At 45.4% G+C, this 22920-nt stretch overlaps 1 protein-coding gene across 5 annotated transcripts in view; it reads left to right on the top strand.

The window, feature by feature from the left end:
- ELAVL4 (ELAV like RNA binding protein 4) overlaps nt 1–22920 on the top strand; it is a 261656-nt gene that overhangs the window by 180038 nt on the left and 58698 nt on the right. For all 5 annotated transcript variants that reach the window (XM_069642228.1, XM_069642227.1, XM_069642225.1 and 2 more), the window contains one exon: nt 1699–1802. In XM_069642228.1, the coding sequence (XP_069498329.1) occupies nt 1699–1802 (104 nt within the window). The remainder of the gene's footprint in view (nt 1–1698; nt 1803–22920) is intronic.

The following is a 22920-nucleotide window of genomic DNA, read 5'->3' as shown; positions in this document are numbered from 1 at the left end:
TTATCAGTGGCAGAGCCATTCATATGCACAATGATCATTTTCAACTGAAAGAGCTCGCAAAGCAGTTACCTTGCAAATCTGTGGTAGATCCATGATGTCTACCATCTTGATATGCAAAACAATTAAGTTGCTTTAAGCCACTAATTAAATGTTTTCAACATCATGAATAACACCGAGCTGGAAGTTTGTGACCAAGAATCTAGACATGTGTCTTTGTTTATTACACACTTTTATTGCATGTCCTTAATCGCTGAAAGAACTGTGAAGTTAACAAGATTTTTCACGTTGGCATCTTGCATTCTGGGACTTATAGTTTACCATTCAGGATGTGAAAATTAAATGCACGATGATAGTCTATCGGCTTAACATGTTGCTATAAATTTGACGGATTTACATGCTGTCAAATGCCTTTATTATGCAATTTGTGTTTTTTGTAAGTAAACTCTATAAGAAATTATTACTGTAGACCCCCTCGCTACCCCCCCACTCGACCCCTCCTGCCCTCCTGGCCATCTTGCGACCATCCCACCCCCTCCTTTTTGGATGCAACCAGAGTAACACTAGGTCCTTTGATCCACTTCTACCCCTGCCCCCATCAGCATTGCCATTCAGCAGAAATCGGCTATTTTCCTTTATCGACCTTCAAATTAACCTTCCCCTGAAAGTGCGCCATAATCCTGAAAAGCAAACGCGGGTGCTTGTGTAGTTCATGCACTTACGAGTCAAAGATGATTTCTTTTCAAACGCTTGAAGAAGAGTGCAATGTGAGTTGGGGTGGCAACCAGACCTAGCATGCTTGACTGAAAGCAGTGTCCCCCTTCTCTGCGTTGCCCCCACCTCCCTTGCTCGCCCCACCCCCCGTGGCGTGCGTTGGGAATCAACACCTTTCCCTTCCCTTTTAAAAGGCTGCTCAAGACTCTGTTTCCAACACGGGCCATCCCACTGAAACACACAGGATGCCAATGAGGTCAGTAGGTATTTTAAAAAAGCGGTGTTTGCTGTGTAAACAAATATCACTGCCAGCACCATGCAGAAAATACCAGGGTAGCAGTAAAAAAGTTACATTTTAACAGTCGATGCAAAAATATTTAATGAGAAAGGTTGCATCGACGCAGCATCCTGTGCGCCGACGTCTTGTGTGTATTGCGTCTCGGTGACCTACATTTTCCTGGTACTATCTGCATTTTTGCTGTGTTACATTTTGCTGGGGGGAAAGGGGGCTATTTATAGGCCGCGCCTTCATTAAAGGTGTTATTTATATTTCTGAGGTATAGAGCGCCCTTGCTTGCTGTTCGCGCGACTAATGTTTATGGATGTGCTGGCGGCTCAGCACAAAAGGCCGCTCTAGGCCTTTGTGTGTGCAGCTGCCAATGTCTTGCCCGCCACTACATGGCCCCGCACGTAGAAACGCCGCGCGTTGTGCGCGCTGGACTTTGTAGTGGCTGTTTTATGTTCGGGAGCGCAGCGCAGATGTTTGCGCACCGATGACTAGTTAACCTTCACCCGGCTGAGGGGTCGTAGTGGAGGTCGCTGGGAGGGGAGGGGTGATCCACGTGCTAGTCGCCGCAGACAATTAGGCAAAATCAGATCAATACTTGTAAATGCCCTGTTAAATGCACGTGTTGTATGTGTGGTCTGAAAAAGATGCAGGCCCGGAATTCTATTTTTAATTTTCACTGTTTTTCTGTTTTCCTACAGGGCAGAGTTTAGGGTATGGCTTTGTTAATTATATCGATCCGAAGGATGCAGAGAAAGCCATCAACACTTTAAACGGACTCCGACTGCAGACCAAAACCATCAAGGTGAGTGACAGGCTGCCAACCAGCACGCACGGAGTGCAGTGGGCCTGCCATGCTGCGGGTCTTCATGGCGCCTTTGCCAACTGGTTGGGACTTGATGACACATTCTAAAAATGTAAAAACTACGACGACGCGCCTGATTCACCAAGCGTGTTTTTAATGGTATAGCGCCATTATAAAAACTCTTGTGAGTCAGGCGCTACAAGTCTCAGGCTCTTGTTCACAGATCGTTTTCCAATGGGATTTTGACATTATAAAACGCTTCTATGAAATAGGCCTTTAATGTGGAAAGAGATGTTGTTAAAAAGCCAGGTCCTGGCTCTAATGACATGCTGGCCAGGACGATGTGTTGTTTTAATCCCCATCGGGCCACGTGGTTTCATCTTTTGGAAGGCAGCGAGCTGCCTGCAAGACTGCCCAGTGTATAGTGGTTCACCCAGAACATGCTTCTATTAAATGACATAGCATATCATACTGCTGCGTCACACCCACCTTCAGTGCAATCAGAGCCTTTTTTGATCAGTAAAAAGTATTTTAACTATTTGAATTGAGATGCATGCGTGTGAGGACTGTGCCCCGGTGGGACTAGCGCCTTTTTGTGCATTCATGCCTCCTCTTTATTTTTCTCTCTGGGACCTTCGCTAATCGCTTAGCGCCAGAGTGTCTCTCTCTGCGAGTTAAAATAGTTATCTCTGTTTGTGCTGGCTGCAAGTGACAGGCACCAGCGGTGGCCATTCACCCCCCTCTATTTGAAACGTTTTGGGCTGGAGCAACCCTCGGAATGCGGCTTGTGCTTCGGTGCACGGTCGACAGGACACTTCCGAGCTGGGAGGGACTGTTCCCCCGCCCTCCTCATCATCTTCATGATTTTTTAGTCCATAAGAAGCCATATCAGGTAAGCGACCATCTTTCTTCCAGAATGCCCTAGCCTGGTTTATAATATAATAATAATGTAACGTTTTTATATAGTGCTACAAACCGCAGGTATCTAAGCGCTGAAATAACAGTTGATATTATCATCCCACTGTGTGGTACTCAATTTATCGACCTCGTAAGGATGAGTTGGCCCTGCTGGGATTCAAACCTGCATCAGCATTCTACGCACAGATGTCAGAACAAGCACTGAACTTGCTGTGCTATCGGACCGGCTATGTCTTCCCTGGGATCATTGGCTCCAAGAGTGACCAACCGGCTATGTCTTCCCTGGGATCATTGACTCCAAGAGTGACCATTGTGGTTCTTTATCAGGGTGACCCAGAGATTCTACTTCATACGGCTAACACCGGGAGCAATCCTGAGGCCCACTCTAAAGAGGGTAAAGATTGTTTGAACGCATCAGAGTCTGGAAACCCTCAGATTCCTCATGAAAGGGCTACAACTGAGGGAAACACTGAGGTAAAGGGATTACTAAAACCAGAGTTATTTCCTTGGCTCCTCATAAAGGGATATAAGAAGGGACAGGTTGCGCGTCAGCACCATTACGCGTCGTTTGGCTCTAACACCAAGACTCTTGCTCCATAGGGCCACCACCCTATTGCTAGTATTAGCGCTCACATCGAGGTTCCCAGCTACTTCAGAAGTTGGTGTCAGCCTTACTTGGGCAGCCTAGTCCTCATGCAGACCCTCACTCTAGCTTTATTGGGGTTGCTCACAGCAGAAGCCACAAAATGGTGGATTCAGCATAATAGCGCAAAAATACTACCATTTTAAAGCCTCTCTTCTTCAGCTCTTGTAAATTCAGACTCTGGGGATACATGGATCAGAGATTCGCCCTGGCAGTTTTTTTGCGGCTTGGGCATAAACTCCATTTACAACTTCCCAACCTGACTCAGAGTACAGGTTTTTCACAGTATGAAGACATAATGCGGTCATCCGCCGGGCTGCTTTAGATGCCTGATTAGGGAGATGATGCTTCCACTTCCACAGGTTACTTTTCTCCTCCATTGGGCCACCACGAGATCACCTCAGCACTTGATGCTAATCAGGTCTATTCGACTGGCACTTCAGCAGTTTCTGCAGCCTTCAAAACCCTCCACCCTTCTCCCTCATGCAACCAGGGGCATCACCGGCTTCGGCAGCTTGATCCCAGCTGATTGCACTGATGCTGAATCCACATCTTCCTTTCTACCCTCAAATCCCTCCTACCATCTGGCCCTCCATCTTACCACCCATCGGAGGATCAGGATTTGGCTCAAGGCTCCTTGATTTTATTTCTGACCTGCAGCTTCCTCAAAGAGAGCTAGGTCTCCTGTCATCAATTTTTGCCTCTCAGTGCAAGAAGCAGTTTGGCATTCTGTTGCAAAAGTATCCACTTTGTGAGGTGATGAAGCTTTGTCAAAAGCTCCATACCATCTTGGTGGTGAACAAAATAGTAGATATCAGCTACAGGCCTCATCCAAGAGAGAAACATTGCATGTCCTATAAACGTGATGCCTCTTTCCTCTGTAGTGATAGTAACCGCTACATATCCAAGAGCTCCTTTGTGGGACTACCTCATCTTCTGCTCTTGGTAAGGAGAAAAACTGTTGGACAATCCTGGAAAGAAGTCATACCAACATTCTTCCTTACTCCTGATGCAAACTAATTGCTCTCATGGCAGCCGCAAACCAGAATCTCTTCAATGAGTTAACTGATTTTGGGGAATGTCTCCCACAGGATGAACATGAAAAATGTAGGGCAGGCAGTGGTCGAAGTGTACGAAAAGAAGTAGTGGAACTTTGTTCCCTGCTGGTCTACCCCGATCTCCCCAAACTCCATTGCTGTGCCCCCTCCCACACACAATCCAAACCCCCAAACAAACACACCTGCTATTTATGGGAATGTGCAGTGCAGTGCAGCAAAGTGCAAGCTTCAACTTCTTCCTACACTTTAATTTTAAAACTAAACCATTCCAGAACGGTTTCTTTTTCAAATAAAAGTATAGGAGCTGTGAAACTTAAAAATAAAAAGTATGGGAGCACCGCTCCCACCCACTTCGACCTCTGAGGGCAGGCCTGGCATTGGCCAAACAGTTAGACCTGGGTATTATGCAGTCAAAAGTGGACCATATAGATATTGTTTCCCTGGTAATGCTGGTTGGTGCAAATGTTCACTGCTTCAGGCGGAGCTAGGTCACCCAGGGTTTATTTCTAAGATGATGTGTTGGCCACTCACCTTCTGCTGCAGAGTATTGACAACTGGCTGGTTCAAGCAGTCAGCCCTCACGATGCATCTCTTTCTCTCCAATGTCTTCTAGATCCCCTTTTCTTTCCTGGCCTACGGTTGAACCCTTCACACTCTACCTTGATGGCTTCATAGTGCTGACCTTTATAGGCTTTCAATGGGGCGTGGCAACTACCTTAGTCTGAGGATCCCTGATGTTCAGGCAATGCCCGTTGTTTCTGACCCTCAGCTCCCTGTCAGCCTGATGGTTCCAGAGACGCGTGGCCTCAAGCATGCTGGTTGCGCCATACATTGCTAGGAGTATGAGAAGAGATCATCTCCATCTGGTGAGCTGCTGGAATCAAGTTTCTCAACCGCAGTCTGGGAATGTGGCCATCAATCGGTAGCTTCTAAGGTGGAAGGATGCCTCCAACCTGTCAGTGGGGAGTGTCTTCTTGATAGACACACCCTTGGTTATGATTAGCACAGATACCTCCGCGTTGAGCCTGGGAGCCACTTAAGGCATCTTTCTCCCAACCACACCTAGACATCAGTGTGCTGTGGCTATTTTCACTGCCATTCGGGCCTATCTTCCGAACATTGCAGGCTACTCAAGGCAGACCCTGACCGACAAATATGTTAACTTTGTTTTACATCAGCACAGAGGGTGTACCAAGTATTTTACCTTTAAGCCCGCTACCTTCCTGGAGATATCAACTCATATGTGGATTTTCTCAGCAGACTTGAATCTTTCAATTACGAGTTAGTGTATCAGCCATTCACGAGATATTCCTAGCACCCGGTTTCTTCTCAGTGTACCTGTTTGCCTCGAGAGTCAACTGCAAGGCGAGTCTCTTCTGGTTGACGGCCTGAAGTCGCTAGGGGATGCATTGGAGATCTCAAGTAAGGGTCTCTTTCTCTATGCATTCTCTTCACTGCCTCTGATCCACTTGATGCTCTCCTGAAGTTTCTCATCTCACCTACTTGTAAGAAGATCCTAGTGCCCCTCTGGACACAGGACCAGATCTGGGGTTTGACTTGGTGGTCCTGGAGTTGCCACTGCTATTCATCTTTCCCTGGAGGCGCAGAATCTGTGTCAGAGGGATGTAATGATTATTCACCCATCCCCATTATCACTGAGGTTGGCGGTCTGCTTCTTGTGCACTTCACCCTAGGTCATCTGGTCTGTCGTCTGCTAAGATTGATATCATCATGGCCTCTAGGAAGGGGCATAAGAGCAAGTGGACTAGGTTCTGTCACTGGTGTCTTCGGCGCAGTAATAATCCACTTTCCTGCAGTCTAGGCACAGGGCTTTCATTCATCTCTCATTTTTCCTTCTCACACATACCAATTGTGCCATGCAGCAGGCTGCTTCCTCCTTTCCAAAAGAGGGGCCAAGAGACACGTTTTGGGACTCTCCTGTCACTTCTCTCCGATAAAGGCCTCCCATTTGCCTTGGAACTTAATGTGGTTATTTCTCCTGTGGCGGACATCAATCGTTTTCTGGTATTTAACAATCTATTATTATCTTTCATAACAGAAAATAATCAATGTACTCACAACACATAAGTCAATTCGGTGGATATTATACAAATCCAATTCCAACAACTCAGGCCGTTTAGACAACAAGTTTAGTGTGCAAAGTGGCAGTACCTGCATTAATGTGCACGAGAAATAAATTGAGCAAATCAAGTCAAGTATTAGTACATTTTTCAATCCTTCTTACCCGATCAAGAGCTAAAGCGACATTGGGAACTTGCCCGCTCTTGTGAGTAAAATTCTCCCAATACACTCTGCATCCTTCAAGAGAAGTAGAGCAAGCACAGAGAATTACAGAGGGCCTCCACAGTCCACCCACCCTCAACCAAACCACAGAGTCCTAGCACCCACCCCTGCATGAATTATCATTAGCAATCCATGAATATAATATCATATCAGTGCTTTCCATTGTCCCTTCTCCACTGCCTTCCATTTGCTGCCGGCCAAGTAATCCAGAAAGTGTCCCAGGAATCAGATTCAGAGCATTTACCCGTACGTAGGATCCCCGCCTTCAGGTGTCTCCTGCCCCCTTTTGCCCCCACTTAATTCGCTGTGCCATGAGTCCAAAGGGTGAAAACAAGGGTGTAGCCAGCTACATACCAGCTGCCAGTTACATAATACCAGGCCAATAGAAATCAACTTCATGGTTATCTTATATGCCCTTTTCCTCATTGGCAGGATCCCCAGAACACATGCATTGTGGTAAAAAATTCCAAACCACCCACTGATCCACATTCGATAATTCACCACCTCCCTCCATTGAGCCATTACACCAGGGCATGTTCACACCAAGTGCAGAAAATACGGGTTCCCCGCCGCATATTTCAGGAAAGCCTGTGACCTCTTCGGGGGAAAAAATTTTGGATCTGACGTCGGGTAAAGTAGCACCTGCACAGTATTTGGAAATGGTTTTGCTTGAATCAAAAGTTAGAGGAAACCAACTTGTTGTTTGCACGGGCCTTTCCCAACTTGCTCCCTGAAATTTCACTGGCCAACTTCATCCACCATTGCACCTTCACACCGGTATATCCCTGAAAACTCACTGGTCTCAGCTTTATAAATGCCAGTAAGTCCCTTAAACCCCCTCTATCAGTTCATTCAAAACCTGCAAAAGAAAGGCTGTCTCACTAGGTACCATAGGCCACGGTCTTCTAAACATTGCCTGGATTTTCGAGAAAACCAGGTATTATGCACTCTCCACTCCTTGCTCCTTCCAAAGTGTCTCAAAGCGTACAAGCCAACCTCTTTGAAATAGCTGCCCTCACACTGTGCACTGCACTGTGTTGTGGCACAATCTCTTATTTCCCTAATATAGCAGACCTCAAGTAAGGGCAGAGCTACCAGAATTGAAGCTTCCAGGAGATACAGAACCCTAAGCTCCAGCTTCCTATGTATCCTATATCAGATTTGAGACACTGCCTACATTGCCCTCGGGTTCTCTGCTCCCAAACCTGGCACGCCCTGCAGCAGTCACTCCGCCGGCTTACTCTTCCATACCTTTCTATTGTCTATGCACACGCAGCATACCAGTTCACAGCATATTGGATCTGCGATGTAAAATAATAGTCCTTATTTTCCCAAACCCAAATCGCACCTTCTAGTATGGCAGTGTCAAGGTATCCAGGGAGACTCACCAGCAATATATAGGAGTTTAGGATACTATATACATTCTTAAACACTTCTTTAGGGAGGAGTATGGGCATTGGCAGCCTGGTTAAATTATAATTTTGCTAATCGCGACCCTACCCATTTATGAAAATGGCATGGTATCCTTAAAACGCAGAGCCCTATACAGCCCTTTCACCTTAATGACGAAATTCTCCTTCAGCAAGCCCTCCTCTTATTGCTCCACCGTTATTCCCAATTCCCTGAATAAGTCTGTTGGCCATGGGTATACCCATGTACAGATCCCTCCATTCCCCCCAAGTGCCCACCAGGAATATGCAGGACTTCTGCCAATTATTGTGCAACCCAGCAGAAACCCCATATTGGTCTGTAGGCTCCATGATATCAGGAACTGTATGCCCAGGAGTCACTCATGGACAATAGGAGGTCATGCACGTACAGCAAAACTCCCTGTAATTTCCTCGCTAACACAATACCTCTATGCCTGAAGAGCCTTCATAGCGTTGACGCCAGCGGCTTAAAAGCCATCACAAAAAACAGAGAGAGTGGGAACCTTTGCCATGTGCTACGGCATGTCGCCCACCCCTCTGAATAAATCAGCTCTGTGTGAACCAGTGCAGTAGAACTGCTATACAAAAGCCTAATTGAAGCCAAGAAACTAGGGCCAATCTGAGCACTTCTCAAGACCTGCCTCAGGAAACACTAACCGACTGAGTCAAATGCTTTTTCTGCATCCAGGCTGGCAACTCCCTTCATCTCGTCCAGCACACAAATAACCCACAAATAACCCAGAGAGATTCCTCAATGGTCCCGCGTGCTGGCACAAAGCCACATTGGTTGGGGTGGAGCTGTTTAACGGCAACCTGCTGCACCCGCCTAGCAATGATCGTGCTCAATATCTCCATATCAGTGTTAATCAACAGCAATGGCCTCTTTAAGGAGACCTCCCTCTCATTTTCCCCTCCTGCACAAAAAGTGGCAATAACAGAATTACTACCACTTTTTCCCACACCGCCGGTTTATGGTGGCACTTCCTTGGGCGGGTAGGCATGTGACGTGACTATTGCCTATTGCGTTTCTTGCACCTCGAGTGGTAACACATTTCTCTCCCAAAGGCCTTCATGTTGATTGTGGGACGGGAAAGGCAGCTTTGGTTAACTTTCAGAGGCACATTTCCTGGGATGCTATTGCCGGGGACGTCACCTGGACCTCGCTTGCCGTTTAATGCAAACATTGTATAGCTGTTCGCTCTTGCACCACAGCACGGTGGCCAATCAGTGTTGCAGAACATATTTGACCACATTAGGATCTCTACAACAACTCTCTAGGTTTTCAAACTTGGTACTCTCCCAAGAGTATGGAGGAAAGGGGAATGAGAATTAAGTTACTCATCGTAGTGACTACTGTACTCCTAGTAACACAGTCCCCTTTTCTTTGTTCGCCTTTGCACCATTCCTGCTAAAAATGGAAATCTCAGTCGGGTATGGCCTAGTTGGATGCAAATGGACTGGTGGGGAGCAATGGGATTTTATTTTAATGCTGATCAAAAAAAGGCTGTGGGCCTGTCCCTAATAACTGAACTCCCAAGAGTACTAAGGAAAGTCGATGAAAGTCTAGGAGCACGGTACTCACTACAGCGAGTAACGTACTGAACAGCACATCCTCAACAAATTCAAATGCACAAATACAAAACGTGGCAATTATAATGTTTGGAGGTAATTGGCTGTAAGGAGGTATTGTGAAAGAGTATCTTTTACACAAGCTTGGAGGTTAGCTATATGACCGAGCACTCAAGGTTGTCCCATGTCAGGTGTGAGTAGTTCATCAGTTCTTGTTTTTATTCTGTGCATTATGGGACTTGCAATATAGTATAATGGGAAATGGGAAACTACAGGCACCAACATGCGGAGAAAAAAACAGAACTGCAACAGATACCCCGGTCTGCCGTGGTGCAACTGGCATAAAAGGGCAACCAAGTATGTTGACTGCTATGCATTGGGCTACTTTGGCTCAATTGCTGTATGTACTTCTCAGCATCATAGGAGGAAGCCCCTCTAGTCACAAAATCCCCAAGGCATTATTTTTGAAATGGCTGTATTTGTTTTGGAACTACTGAATGCCTGAGAAATGTTCTGCACGTGGGGCGATTTGCACTTTCATATAAATAAGTGCAACGTCATGCATTTGTGCTACAAAGAATATGGGGCCAGAATGCAACAGTGTGGAGGCCTATCAGATATGGGATCTGCTGCTAATGACGCACGTCCTCGAGGTGCGAAGACATCTAGAGTTGAGCTACGGAAGGGTGGCACAATGGACGCCACAGAATTAAGAATCTTGCCACGTGCAGGGTACACCGGGGAAAGTCTAGGAAGGAGGAAGGTGTGATAGGAAGAGATCGCAGACCCCGAAAGGACCATAAAACCCTAAGTCTGTTGGCATGACAATGTTTACCAGGGTTGCTAAAAGGACTACACATAACCCTTAGACATTATTGCATTTGATCTATGAGACACATACATAGGATGCCATTGCATGTCTAGCTTGATGACAGGATGTAACATCTCTGGCAACTATTGCTTCCACCAACCTGTGTTCTTCTGAGATGCTTTCCAGCTTTACCATCATATTTTATTAGGGATCGAGTTTTTCCTCCTAAATTACCTTCAAAAAATGTTTATGTGTACCTTATACACAATAGAAGATACTTTCCACAGAGGGGTACACTGTCAGTTTATACTATGCCTGTGCCAATCTGTTTGAAAGGCCCACTATATTTGGGACCTGAATACTGCTTGTTCTATTGGCTATCAGTGGTCTTAAATCGGTGACCAAAACGCTGGGTTTTCATGCAGTAGCTTCTGTTCAGTGTATCTGAAAATGACAGGTACTTTCCTTCTGCATAGTATTTTCTTACAAGGCTTTACCTGGGGATCCATCTTTCCATTTCTGTCAGAATCCCTTAGTCTCCCAGGACCCCCCTTTTATTTGCATATTTCAAGTAACTTTGGGTCTCACCCTAAGTTACTAGGATAATCCAGACGTGGACCCCTTGCTCACTAGGCAGCCTTTGGAGAGAGAGATAGAGAGCCTGATGTTGTTTATCTTTCACTTTGTGTCGGTAGTTTGTCACAACAGACACCACGAAACACTTTGGTTTAGTTTAAGACACAGAAGGATGCCTAGGACAGTTTTAGGGACACGTAGATTCTAATTGTTTACTTAACAACACCTAGTTTTCAACATGTGCCTTTTAAGCCTATCCTCCAAGTTTTCTTGCAAGACTCTTAACAATAAAACCTGCTCTCTTTTTAAACTAAGTAGGCTGAGTTGTTGTATTTTATGCTCTTAGAATTCAGTTGTATTTTGAAGACCGGGTGATTTGCATGGCTTTAATATTCTGTATCGTTGCTTCTATCCAGTGAATTTGCATTCAAGATGCATCTTGGAATCAGACTTGAATCATTTCTGCATCTCGTTTTCAACGTAATAATGCCATCTCCCAAAGAATCGGTGGAACTTCTGAAGCGTGTTCATAGTGCCGCATCCCAAAATGCTTCTATAGGGCATTGATTTCTCCCCAGTGTGTCCATGCTGTTTCCATTAGTGCCAAGAAGCCTTAAAAAGCTTTCCGGCACTATCTCTCATTGGATGCCATAAGCTGGGCAGGATATGGTTTACTCATGCGATTCATTGGCATGTTGGCCCCTGATCAGCCACTTAGTTTGGTCAAACACTCCTAAAAAATGTATGGAGGAAGGGGGTGTATGCATACTAGTAAATCAAAGTTGTTCTTTTACTGTAGTCTATAACCCCCTTATGTCTGATGATGAACACATGCCTCTAAGCTCATGTGTCTGCAAGTTCATTATGTTCATGCCCTCGGAACTGCATTCTGAAATGGTTTGGCTCCCTGAGCCATATGCACGTCATCCCCTCCACCGCGGCACAGGATTACTACATAATTCTGCATCAGTGGGCGCCAACTGTGATTTGCAATCTGAGACTCTGGACTGTTCAATCTCCCTAGCGGCCTGCATGTATCTAGACCTAGAACCCTTGATTTCCCCTTGAAGGGTGAAGCTTGTTTTCTCTTGGAACAGAGGGCATGTATGTGGTAACCCTTTGACTCTACAGGCTCCATTGCACTTTTGTTCTGCTTCGCTTTCGGCTAGTCCTGACAGTGAATGAAGCCATGCAATGACAGGATCTGAAATTGGCAGGAGCCGGCCGCTATTTAGCTCTTGCTTTTATCCTAGGAGAGCCTGTTAAGGTTGACACCCACATCTACAGGCAGCTACCTGTATCTCCCAAGGCCAACTGGTGCCATACAAGGATGCCTACCTGAAATCAATCTCTCTCTCTCTCTCTCTCTCTCTCTCTCTCTCTCTCTCTCTCTCTCTCTCTCTCTCTCTCTATATATATATATACATATATATTATATCGGACAAAAGATTATAGCATGTCTCTTATGTGGAAGTTAGATTTGCGGCAGGCTATGTATTAGCCCCCAATTTCTCAGACTTAGTGACCCATTAGCTGCTTTTAGATCCTGCCCATCAAATCTTTATTTTGATCCCTGAAATGGATTGGTAACTTGGGCAGAGTTTGAAGACTTAGGGCCGATTAATGGAATTCTTGGCACGGTTCAAAGTGACTTTGCATTGCTGAAGAGTGACTTTGCACTGCTGACACAAACCCTGATTCATTTCATTGTACTACAAAAATGACTTTGTCCTGACATTGTACTGACTGCACTGCAAAATTACACTTTGCACAGTTCCATGAATCAGCAGCGTTTGTGTCAGCAATGCAAAGTCACTTTGAGCCGTGCAAAAAATGTCATGAATCGGGCCTTTAGTTTGTTATGGTGACAGTCTGAACAGAAGAGAACCAGAGGGGGTCACACACTGTACACGCAGCTGGCTCCCAAAGAAGTTCTTCCGATGCTGTCTGCAGGAGAAGGGGGAGGGCTAAATAGTAATGGCTCCCATGCTTCATTAGGAAGCCTGGGAGCTGAACATCTGCCTGGTCAATCCAGGGGTCCTTCTATGTGCGAGAATAAGTAAGTGGAGACCTTACGCAAAAGATGTGCTAATTCCAGACGTTGGACCTCATTACGACTTATTACAACTTATTAAGGGCATGGCTGCCGCCAAAATCGGGTCCGGGTTCCCTGAATGGGGAAATACCGGGCCATTCCGAGTTGGGAGGGCCCAGTATTTCCTCCTTCAGGGAACCCGGGCCCGGTCCTTCCCCATTCCCATTCGAGCCCTCATAGGGCCCAATGGGAATGGGGAGGGAGCTAACAACGGGCCCATTACGAACAGGCCCGTTGTTAGCTCCCTGGTCCACTCGCGGGACCCGCTATTGACGTCTGGAAAAACCAGATGTCCAGAGCGGGTCCCGCGAGGGGACCAAGTAATAGTGCGGAGTGGGTTTAGCGGCACCGGCACAATTACCGGCTCCGGTAAACCCATTCCGCACTTCTCGTAATGAGGCCCATTGAGCATCACTTTGAATAGCCAGCGAGCATCGCCTTCTGCTTTCTTATACCATCTTTTTCTTGTGTTTTGAGTTTTATGATTTTACCGACGGTATGATGACATTTTCAGTTTTGCGATGAGCCGAACTTGGAGCAGACTTGAACTTATTATTTTAATATAAGGCAGGATTTGTGGGTTTATTCCAGCAATTAAGCCTTTCATAACAGGTCTTATATTAGCCAGTAAAAGACTGAGGCAAAATGTTCTCTTCCGGCAACCAAGAATGATAAACTGCTTATGAGAGGATTTTAATTAGACTAGTCTCCTTGTATTGTCCCAGGCACTGCAGCGCGGAGGAATTCCTGGAGCTATTCAGCTGCGTTCGGCACAGACCGGTGTTCAGTAGTGATAATCGCCAATCATATTAAAAGACTCTGCGGAAACCTGTCTACAGCCAGTGGTGGAAGTGGACAAAAGGAACCTGTTACATTAGTTGCTGCTAGAAATTGTGCTATAGATAGCCCTAGAATTCGATTGGTATTTTAGTGTATGTGCATTAGAATTTATCTTAATATTGCTGATTTTAGGTGTGCTTTTTAGAGAATTTTAATTTGTTCGTTAAATTGCATTTTATTTGAACTTGAACACCCCCTCATGGAACTGCAATTAATTTCGGCGCAATAGCTATCTGCCATACAGCCCTCTATTCTTTGAAGTCTCTGCCTCACATTGTATCAGAGGAAGCAGACCTTAAAAAATACCATATCCCTTGGATTCTGTAGTCCACAAGCCCTCTTATTGAAAGGTCAGCGCCGGCGCGTCGGTGGCGGTTTGTGGCAGGATATATAAGCTCATCACTTGTTATACCCTGTAGACTTGCTATATTAGTTACTGCTAGAAATTGTGATATAGATAGCCCTACAATTCGATTGGTCTTTTATTGTGTGTGCATTAGCATTTATCTTAATATTTCTGATTTTGGTGTGCTTTTTAGAGAAATTTAATTTGTTCATTAAATTGCATTTTATTTTCTTTTAACTTGAACGCCGCCTCAGGGAACTGCAAGAATTTTTGTCTTCGCAATAGTGATCTGCCAAATAGCCCTCTATTCTTTGAAGTCTATGCCTGGCATTGTATTAGAGGAAGCATACCTTAAAAAACTACATATCCCTTGGATTCTGTAGTCTACAAGCCCTCTTATTAACACGTCAGGTGCGTCAGTGGCGGTTTATGGCAGTTCGGGTAGGTGCGGTACACCAGCCCCTGTTCCCCGCTTCCAGTATGGGTCTAACAGAGGTCCTCGAGGCTATTAACATAGCACATAGTAAACTGGATGCAAACAGAACATCCTCACAGGTTAGTGTAAATAAAACGAATATATCATTACCTTGTATTCTGAAGCCTAACGGACAAAACACTTCACCCCTACTTCCAGTACCTGCATGCACCGGTACTGCCGTCCCCACCCCCCCTAGGAGGTTGCTATTAAGGCCCATGGGTATCACAATCCATCAGAACATGCAGACGAAATTGTTAAGTTAGGAAGAGTGCAAAAGTATAAGGATAAATCGTCGCACAGCTTTTCTCCATGCTTAATCCCCACAGTCCCTGCTCTCTCCACAGTACCTGAAACAGCCTACTATACCCTACCCCATGAGGTTGCTTCCCAGGCCCATGTGGCAGGAGAGACGGCAGTTCAGCAAAAAGCTGTTTCCTTGGCTATGGCCAAGGACTTTAACAATATTAATGTCCCAAATAAAAGCTATACACAATCTCTACACAATTACAAAGTAAATGAGGAGCTCCCCTCAATCAGACGGGAGGCAACCGACAATACACATATAACTCATATAATTCGGGATGTACAGACATGCCAAAAAACTGCAAATGGAAAGCTTAAATGCTGTCTGCTAAATACTCGATCATTAGTCAAACATGCCAATGAAATATTGGATATTGTTCTTGAACAAGATCTTGATGTATTATTTCTTACAGAAACCTGGATGACCAAAACAACATATCATGCCCTGATATTGGCTACTCCAGTAGGTTACTCTGCTCTTCAGGATGATCGGGAAGAGGGTGGGGGGGGCGGCCATTCTCTTTAAACAAACCTTGAAGCTTTGTACCTCTAGCATCCCAGAAATTGACAACTGTAAAGCAATGCAAGTAAAATCAAATATTAATCCCACTTTCTCCCTTAGCATGCTATTATTATATCGCCCTCCGAGAGCAACTCCATTGTTCGAAGAATAGCTGTTAGCTCTTATAGGCCTCCAAAGACTTCACTGCGTTCATCACCCTAGGCGATTTTAACCTCTGGGAGAATAACCCATCGGATGAAGAAGCAAAGGACTTGAAGCTATCGCTTGAGTCCATTGGATTTCAGCAGTTGGTACTATCTGCAACTCATAGCGGTGGTAATAATTTAGACTGGCTCATAGTAAAAAATCTAAAAGAAACCATTACCACGATCGAGTTATATGCCTGGTCAGACAACTCTTACATATATATTGATTGTGTTATACCATCCTCTCAAGCATTCTTACAAACAAAGGCCAAACCGTCCATTCGCTCCCGGTATTGTAGGAACGTGACCATGGAGACTGTCAAAGCACAAGTAGTACCACTACTGCCAGCCTTAGAAGGTTACATCCCTCTAGGAAAGCTCACCCTCTCCATTAGAGAGTCTACCAACCAAGCTTTTGATTCTCTAGCCACTTTAAAAACAGTTAAAATAAATAAATCCATAGGCCAGAATAACTGGTTCTCCTCGGAATTCTTGAAAGCTAAAAGAACTAAGCGGAAAGCAGAAAGAGGTTGGAGGAAAGTGCCCACGGCCGAATCAAGCAACACATATAAACAGGCTGCCAATGATTACAAACAGACAATCTTTAAAGCCAAAGCTAAAAACTTTAACGAAAGAATACAGCAGGCAAAAGAATATTTTACGATCCTGCAGGAATTAAAAAGCATGCCAGCTGACACTCAGAACCAAGAAGACAATGCCTGGTGACAGGCTATGCATGATGGTTTCACTCACAAAACTTAGAAACACCAACAGCTCATCAAATCCCAAGTGAACATGTACCCTGACATCAAAAATGGGCCGAAGTCATCGGTCACTGTAGAGCAAAATTGCCTCACATCATTTGAAAAAGTGTCCGAGAATGAAGTCATCTATAGCCTTAAACCCACCTCGTGTAAAGGGGACATACATCTTGCCAGATTATTTAAGGATTTTGCAGACACTTGCCCCATGGGTCACCCAGTTTGTGAACCAATCCTTTGATGAACCCGAAAACATAAATGAAGCCTGGATAACCCCACTCATTAAAAAGGAGAACCTGGATCCTTCTATCCCCGGAAATTTCCGACCAATCACAAATGTGCCATTCTTATTGAAAATAATTGATAGGCTAGCACACTTACAGTACCAAAAGTTTGTTGAGAATAGCAGTCTACATGCCTAATGAACAATCCGGCTTTCAAGCAAAGCATGGCACGGAGAAGGCCTTTTTGTTTGTTTGTTTGTTTGTTTTATTTATATAGCGCGCCTGACCCGTGGGTATCTGGGCACTAGCAAATGAACAATTGGTTACATGTTGCAAAGACTTTTGCAGGTACATGGGTCACTTAGTATATGTTACAATCATTTGAGATTACAATGGTCACTTAATGTAAAGCAAGTGAACACATGTATAGGCAGGCTAGGTGCAAAATGCTGGGATGAAGATAAAGTTAGTTCTTATTGAGTATCCAGGTAATAGCACATCTTCTGAATTTTTCGAATACTTGATATTGGACCTCCAATCCAATATTGCCGCTATTATTGAAGGTGAAAATACGGCACTGTGTTATTATTGGACATATCCTCAGCTTTTCATTCAATAGACCATGACCTCTTAGCTGAGAGACTAAAAACAGTTGGTAAATGCACACCTCATGCAGCCAAATGGTTTAAATCTTTCCTGGCACCCAGAAGGAGAGCAGCAGCTAAAGGACATTTCTCATCGAGGAAAATCCCTCTGTAAAGTGTGGCGATATAAAAAATAATATAGATAGAGTGGTAATCTGGCTGCATCCAAAAAAGAGGTATTGTGATGGCGGTACAGATGGGGGAGTGTGAAGTGTTGGGGGAGGCTCAGTGCTGGGCAGCTCAGGGCAGACCTTTGGTTTACAATGCTTATGTTGCAAGGTAACTGGTGCTTTGTGAGGTCTTTCATTTGGAAATGTTCCATCATACATATGAACGCCTCTGTAGCTGATAAAAGAAACGTGGTTGAACAGTGTTTAAGGTGCTTAAGCTGCAAAGCCATGGACCTATGGACTGGTGTGTGTGTTCTTGTGTGTGTGTGCGTGTGTGTATGTGTGTGTGTGTGTTAGAAAATTGGCAGTGCTTCAATGTCTGGGCGCAGCTGATTCTATATTTGGCTTGGGAGAAAGAAAAACATCCAAGACGCTTTTCTTGAGTCTTTCAACTAAAGGTACACTTTGTAAAAAGCAAACGAATTAGTGATACTGCGTACCAATGATTTATATTACATTTCCGTCTTTATCTACTGCCATATTTTCAGAATATATGTCCTCCATTGTACAAACTTAAACGTTAACATTTCTCAATAACTTCGCCAGTCCTATTTCTTTATATTTGTCATCACAAAGTCTTCTCCTGCCTGATCTTTCTGGCTTGGTTGTCTTTGGCCTTCTGATTTTTCCCGCTCAGCTTCCTGATTTATGGTCCTAAAAGCGCGCTCCGATTTACCTTGTACATTCCTACCTCATGACAGTCCCTGCAGGGGGCGGGGGAGCATTCAACTAGGCTTCCGTGAAGGTTAGTTTCTCTTGTTCAGGCTCTGGAAAGGCTCAGACTACGCTTCTCGGGGTATTTTTGGGAAGGAAAAGAGCCCTTCCCACCCCCTGAGGTGCTTCAGAGTGAGGCGAGTTCCATAGACAGACGCGTGATATACCAGGGGGAAGAGAACCGTGATGAGAAACCCGGCACAAACACAATATTGCAGGAATTATAGATGCATAGACTTAGTGCCTAGGTCCGACGGAGAAACCTGAGCATGCCCAAATGCTGAGGGCAGATAAGCCCGCGCTGCTGATTCTCATAGAAACTTCCCTTTGTTCCTCAACCGTTACAATTATGCATTATCCCAGAGAGGAATGCAACCTGCAAGGCCATGAGACAGCACCAGGCTCCTGGCGGCAAATTCATCACACCCAGGCCAACAGCAGACCTCCACCCAGCCTACCAGAAGTAATGGCACACACCACTGACCAAGTCTAAGAACCCCTGCATTCCACGATAGTGGGCGACTTTGAGCCACCGGCAGTAAAACCTATGGTCATAATTGATCTAAATGAACACAACCATTTCACCGTATCCCATAAATACACCCCTTTGTAGAATGAGGTACAGGGAGGAATACATTGTAGCTTAAAACGAGGGTGGAAGTGATATGAACCGAGCACAGAATGTGTGCGCTAGCATGACCGTGGCCCTCCCCCTGTACCAGTCTCCAAGTTTCCCAGGTGCATACCATAATGATGTAGTAGTGTTATAGTAAAGTAACCATGGAACGGCTACATGTGAAAAGCCTGACTTTCAGTCCCTGGAGAGATAGGCCGAGGCAACCCCACGGGAGAAGAGACAAGCAGATGAAGCTGCAGCCAATCATAGCCTGGCATCCCCTATGGAGCAGGCCCATGTATAGGGCCTCACCAACCAGTCTTGCGAGTTTCGACTATTTGTAATGATGTCACCGGTGACACTGCACCCTTATAATGTGTTGATTATGCAGACTCTGACAGAAGGTTCTCGAGCAGCAGAGTCCTTTGCTTGCACCTTTACCTTTTGTGCGATTAAACTATTTATCTTTGTAAGCAATCTCTGCCTTTTTTCCGTAATGGGTTGTATTAATCCTGGCGTGAGCGTACAGGGGCGTGCCTTCAGTGTCATCCACAGAGCATTCCAGAACCTTTTTATAACTGTGACCTTGCTCCGTTTGCTGGCCGCCAGTGAACTCAAGTGCTTCAAGGCAGCTGTGCTCCTTCCCTTTCACTGGAGGGACCAGGTTGGGCGTACCAGTTTCTGGAGTAGGGGAGGGGGTGCTGACAATGCTCAGGAATTACAGGCATCGACACTTTGTTAAAAAGCAGAAGGCTGTTTCTCATTAATTATTTCTCATTCACATGTAACAATGGGGATATTGCACAGCTCCCCAGCTCTCTTATGAGGACTTACCTTTTCAAACAGTAACTCATGTCCACAAGTAAAGTTGTGCCTCAGTGTGAAATGAGTTACCCAAGAAGAGCTCCTGACTGGCTGGACAAATCTGAGAATTGCATACCTCCTTTAATTTTCCTACTGCGTAACTGTGTGGGGTGCTGTCGCTACTTATGTCCCCTGCTGGAGGCAGCTAAATTCAGTGAAACAAAAACCTCTGCCCTGCACTCAGCAGCCTGAATGTGCCCGCGGAGACTGGTTCCTGAGTATGGGCCCTTGGCAATTGACAGCCGTTCCGCAGGCTGACAAGGGCCTAAGTCTGCTGGTGAGCATTCTCTCTGCCTCTTCAGGGCCTACATCTATTCTCACCTCAGCAGCCCGACAGGCTTGAGGTGTGGAGTGGGGAGAGGACATCTAGCAAAACTCATTTGCAGCTGCTCTCAACAGTGCTTGCAGCGTAGAGCTGCCCGGGTACGGGCCTGCATTGCATCCAAAAACCACACCATAGGTGCTTCTATATAATATGTCAGCCATGCTGTCTTTCGTGAGCGGGATGAGTGGGCAAGCTCAGTAATAGAGAAATGGCAAGAAGCTTTCCTCAACATCAAAAAGTAGGATCTCTTGCACAAATCGTAGAAAAATATCTTATACTATGCAAATAAGCATGAACCTAAGGTATGGGAACTTAACAGAGATTACTTATCTGGTGCCTTGAGCAACAAAAAGAGGACTGCTTGGACTCAGGGCACCTCGCGCATGAGCAGGACTGTGATTGGTGCACCTTGTGTCGATGTGCTTTGTTTGGACTACTTCTTCCCAGAGTTGCTGGGAAAGGTAGTCACATGGAAGAAGAAGCATAATATGATCCTACGGCCTGCTCATAGAACAAAGGACACCTGGGAGTTAGGGTCCATCTCCCCAGCTCTCCTGTCCCCGTTAGATACAGTACACCAGTACCATCCCACAATCATCACAAAGCGGAATCCAGAACATTTCATCCTGATGAATAAGCACGATAGAAACCCTGCTTTCAGCTAAAAAGTCTGTCCACTCTGGACCTAAAAATAAATAATAGAAGTCCTTAAGAGCCCCAAAGTACCTCCCGCTTCCCCAACTGACTCACCTCTCAGTGTACTACTACCCTTATGTTACATTCCCCCCTCACTACCCTCCCACACACACTCACAAACCCACAAAGGCAATGTTATGCTGCTGGCACTATCACTACCACCTTATCCTTGGCAGAGTCATTCAGATTGCATTGCACAGCCCACTACATCTGCAGCTCTCTCGCATACCCTGACCCCCTCCACACCAGCGGGTCTCCCGGTGTCCTAGCAACCTCGATGTGTATAAGTGAAGATTGTGAGACAACTAAGCATGTTCATGATGGGTGTGTTTTTCCTACTACAGGCCCTTTCTAGCTTAACACCTTCCCTGCTCTAAAAGCCTGCACGTGCATGCCACTAGTCCCACATCTCTGAGACAAAAAAAGACTTCCTTAAATTTAGAAAAGTACTTAAAATCGATATATTGAAAGAAACTTTTGCAGGTCATGGTCCTCCTCATTGATGCACATTTTGTAGACGTGTGCCACCACTTCTGAAAACGTGGTCACCAAGCAACAGGGGTCGCCTGCCATTAGTGGTTGCATGAGTTCCGGTTGGCATTTTAACTTGTAAAATGCTTTTGACATTTGTTTCTCTTTTCATTGGGAGTTAGCCACGGGGAGAGGTAAGAATGACACCAGCGCGGCACTACAGACCCATTAAAGGCCCACGACTGTGCACATGCCAGACATACAAACACCCAACTTCCTTCTGGACAGCAGAAATAAAGTAACTGTGACAGCATTTAAGGGGGGTTGCAGCTCTCAGGGTTCGGGGGGGCCCCGCTAAAAACAAATAGCATGCATTGCTGCGAGAGTGTTTACTGTGTGGCTATGCTACTCATTTGGTCCTGAATTAAGTCTTTCCATGGTGTCTACTACCTAGAAGGCGGACGAAACTGCTTATTAACCAGACCCACATTGATGCGCAACGGAGGGCTGCGAGAGTGTTTACTGTGTGGCCATGCTACTAGTTGGGTCCTGAATCGTGTCTTTCCATGGTGTCTATTACCTAGAAGGCGGACCAAACAGCTTATTAATCAGACCCACAGCGAAGCGCAGCAGAGTGCTGCGAGAGTGTTTAGTGTTGCCTTGCTACTCGTTGGGTCCTGAATTGAGTCTTTCCATGGTGTCTACTACCTAGAAGGCGGACTAAACATCTTATTACCCAGACCCACAGCGAAGCACAGCGAGTACTGCAAGAGTGTTTACTGTGTGGCCATGCTACTCGTTGGGGCCTGAATCGAGTCTTTCTACAGTGTCTACTACCTAGAAGACAGACCAAACAGCTTATTACCCAGACCCACAGCGAAGCGCTGCGAGAGTGTTTACTGTGTTCACTGTGGACACTTTTGATAACAAACCGCATGACGTATTGCCCGCAATCGGGATGCACAGTGGGCAACACTGCGCAGACGGTAAAGCTGGTGAGATCTTATGCAACACAGGTGAGTCCACATAGAAACGGTCAGAGAAGGCTTATGTAAAACACTCATTCAAAGGCATGAATCAAAATCACAGCGGATGATCGGTAGCCATCTGCTTGGTATCATGGAATTGCAGAGGTCAGACAGTTTTAGAGACAGACATTGTTTCAATGCCTAAATGTTCCCTTCCATGCCTGCAAGAGACATGGTTAACGATTCATTCATCAATAAACTTTTATCTGGTCTTGGCAGTGGGCACAATTCAGGGTGTGTGTGGCCGTCCATCTGGTGAGCTGTTGTGTGCTCTAAAGAATGGTCTGGGGTTAAACATGTCTATTATAGGAACACTTAGGAGAGATATCCAAATAGTAAAGGTGGAGCTTCAACAGGGTTTATCGCAAATTCTTGGCTGTTATGTTTGTAATGTATACTACCATCTGAAATTTGCTGAGATTGGAACATTTTCTGAAGATTTTGCTGCTCTTGTGGCAAAAATCTTAGAGAAAGAGGACGCAGAAATAATAGTACTGGGAGATTTTAACAGTAAACATCTAGATTC

The sequence above is a fragment of the Ambystoma mexicanum genome, chromosome 1q, assembly GCF_040938575.1.
Source record: "Ambystoma mexicanum isolate Mex_15411 chromosome 1q, UKY_AmexF1_1, whole genome shotgun sequence".
In the NCBI taxonomy this organism is placed as follows: domain Eukaryota; kingdom Metazoa; phylum Chordata; class Amphibia; order Caudata; family Ambystomatidae; genus Ambystoma; species Ambystoma mexicanum.
The sequence above is the reverse complement of the archived record's forward strand: the minus strand, read 5'-3'. Positions and strand labels throughout refer to the sequence as shown.